The sequence below is a fragment of the Acyrthosiphon pisum genome, chromosome A1, assembly GCF_005508785.2.
Source record: "Acyrthosiphon pisum isolate AL4f chromosome A1, pea_aphid_22Mar2018_4r6ur, whole genome shotgun sequence".
NCBI lineage: Eukaryota > Metazoa > Arthropoda > Insecta > Hemiptera > Aphididae > Acyrthosiphon > Acyrthosiphon pisum.
The window spans coordinates 24,723,790-24,726,669 of record NC_042494.1 but is presented as its reverse complement, the minus strand read 5'-3'; the positions used below and the strand labels follow the sequence as shown (position 1 = coordinate 24,726,669).

The following is a 2,880-nucleotide window of genomic DNA, read 5'->3' as shown; positions in this document are numbered from 1 at the left end:
ATTTCTCAAAAGCATGATTGGAATTCCGATTTTTAACGTCAATTCGTGTGTTGGCAGTCCAGAAGGATTCAGTGAATTTAAAAATTTCTGTGGATAATGCACTGCGTCTTCGATGTTCGTGACGGTGTCGATCGATCTGTAGATTTTTATTTGGCCAGAAACTTTTTGTAAAATCATATTGTTTATTTCGTTGACAGTATCATTCCTAGGTTACACTATTGCCCTCGAACACAACCAATGAAAGTCCTTTTCGTGCAAATTCTTCATGTCAGGGTAAACTGCATCTATTAAATTATCTAAATTATGGACTATCTGCCCTAGTGACTCATCCAGAAGGATGTCATAATTTTCGCTTAAATTTGGACTGGGAAAAATTCCTTCCCCAATTTTTAGCAATTGTTGTGGAAAATCACTATCTGTGATTCCATGAAGATGTGCTCTCATATTTGTTTGTAATTTTAAATTTTCAATTGAAGTCCATAAAGGGGACGATTTCAAGCATGCCTTGATGATATCTGCTCGCGTACTTCTGTTAATGACGGGAAGTGTCTGTTGGAAATCTCCAGCAAATACTAAAGTAATCCCGCCCATGAGAGCAGAGGAGTTTCTAAGATCTTTTAAGGTTCTGTCCTATGGCTCATGGTGCATTCATCCCACATAATCAATAAGGCATCTTGTAGTAATTTACCAAGTGGTCCATTTTTGTGGATAGAACATGTAGATTGTTGCTCAAGATTTACAGATAACGGAAGTTTAAAAGTAGAATGAGCAGTTTTTCCATAATTTAGAAGTGTTGCAGCAATTCCTGACGAAGCAACTGCTATTGCTATCTTCCCTGATTGTCTTATCTTCACAAGTATCAAATTTGAAAGGAACGTCTTTCCAGTGCCACTTGGGGCATCCATAAAGAACATTTTTCCTTTGTTATTATTCACGCTATCGACTATAGTCTCAAAAGCATGTTTTTGATCTGGGACTAATTTTGTCAGGTTTTCATTGACAAAAGAGGTCAAATCATTTGTATTATAGTGATCTGCCATTGTATATGTTGCATTGTTTTCTGTACCAACTGAGAAAGGTAATCCAAAATGATTTGGGTTTTTATCATTTAATTGCAATAGTTTATTTTCCATTTGTATCAAACCTTCGTTATAAATGTCCTCACTATATGGTAAGGCCAAGTCTTGATTTTGTTGTCTGATTCTGTGTCTGATATCTTCACAAAGATCGTCTTTGAAATTGTCCCATAATTTAATGGTTCCGATGGCTGACAAAATAAAAGTATGACAACAAACAGCTCTCTCAGTAGTATTGGACATTGCGAAAGCGATGCTTCTCTCAAGTATTTTCCCAATGGTCATCGTTTTCTAACAAACCTCTGGCATGGCAAGCTGCTTGATAGGTCTCTTTGATAACTCCGTTAACGGTTTTTAAGTACTCGAATGAGGTTGGACCGCGTACGTGATGTAGGCAACATCCTAAGATAAAAAACACTCTGACTGAGAGATGTACACCGTAGACTTCTACTAAGCGCATCTTTTTTTATGCCTGCGATGACCAACAACGTCCTCACCACGCTTCATTTTTGAGAATTTATTATTGGCCCATGTGTAGTATTGCGGGACTTCGTAGTATAGAAGTGTCTTTGCGAATTCATCTTCATTACATAGCTCAAAGAAAGCCAGCAAAGTAGTTTTACGTGGGTTTTGGGCCACTTGTTCAGCCGTTTCAGTGGTAAAACACACCCTTTGGCCGTTTTCTAAGTGGACGGCTAACTGCAAGACTGTATAGGATGTCGCTCGTGAATGGAAAATTCTAAAATTCGCCAAACAGCTTCGGATGTACTTATGTACCGGCCATTTACATAGTTTTCCACCTCATCGTTTGGGTTTTTGACGCTAAAAGTAGCTTGGTCAGATCCTTTATTTATATATTTACAAATGTATTTGATGGCTTGAACTGAGTGGCAGTACTCGACATTTATGTGCGCGTTAAACGTCCTACACAATAATGGAGAATAAGGGACAATCAACCTATTATCAATATTGAAAGTACTTCCTCTGATATTAATTAACGTAGCGCTCTGGCCTCCATTTTCGGCGTCACGACGACGATAAACTGGATATCCATCCTCTCCGGTTTGGGTATCGTTGACGAAACGTCAAGGGTACTTTTTTGTGCAGATACCATTTTTCATACATGGTGCTGTTAAGTTATGCTCTCCGCATGGACCGTGCACCATATTTTTAGTCACGATATCGTACAATTTCGGGTCGTTTTGTTGGTTGGGCAGTTCTGCAACTATGAAACTATCAATTTCGTCTGGCTGTATTTTTCTTTCTAGCCAAAACAGATAATATATTGGCTAAATAAGTCCCTGTAGTAATGTAGTGGATTAAAACCATCTCTAACCATCAATCTAAATGCATAAAATTGCATATGGGTCACAGTTTTATTACGAGCAGTACCTTCTTGAGGAATGTTCAAATAATAGCCGTCTTCTCCCATTACAAACATCAATGGATATTGGAGAGGATCGTAAGATCTATGTAATTCAGAGACCCTTTTAAGTTGGCCGTCTCTACCGTGCAGCACGATATCTCTGGGACCTTTTTCTTCATCTACCAAAAGAACGGCTACCTTGTTTACAGCTGGAGCATTATATCCGATCCGGGTGTGCTGTCTGTATTGGGCGGTCGGAGTGAATAATTAACTTTAAATTATCCGATGAGTTTTGTTCTAAGTTTTGTTTAAAATTTCGTATATATATATTGTGGCTGTTCAGTGCGGTCTGTAGTTCTTTAATTAAATCAATGTTTAGCGTTGGAGCTATGTTTGACCGCAACGATAGCTGATCTGCGTCTGAATAAAATAAATCTG

At 38.3% G+C, this 2,880-nt stretch overlaps 1 protein-coding gene across 1 annotated transcript; it reads right to left on the bottom strand.

Annotated features, from left to right (window-relative positions):
- Window positions 1-617: 617 nt before the first annotated feature.
- On the bottom strand, window positions 618-1,319 carry LOC103310661. The gene has a single exon (XM_008189667.1). The coding sequence runs from the start codon at window positions 1,317-1,319 to the stop codon at window positions 618-620; it is 702 nt and encodes a 233-aa protein (XP_008187889.1).
- Window positions 1,320-2,880: the final 1,561 nt, after the last annotated feature.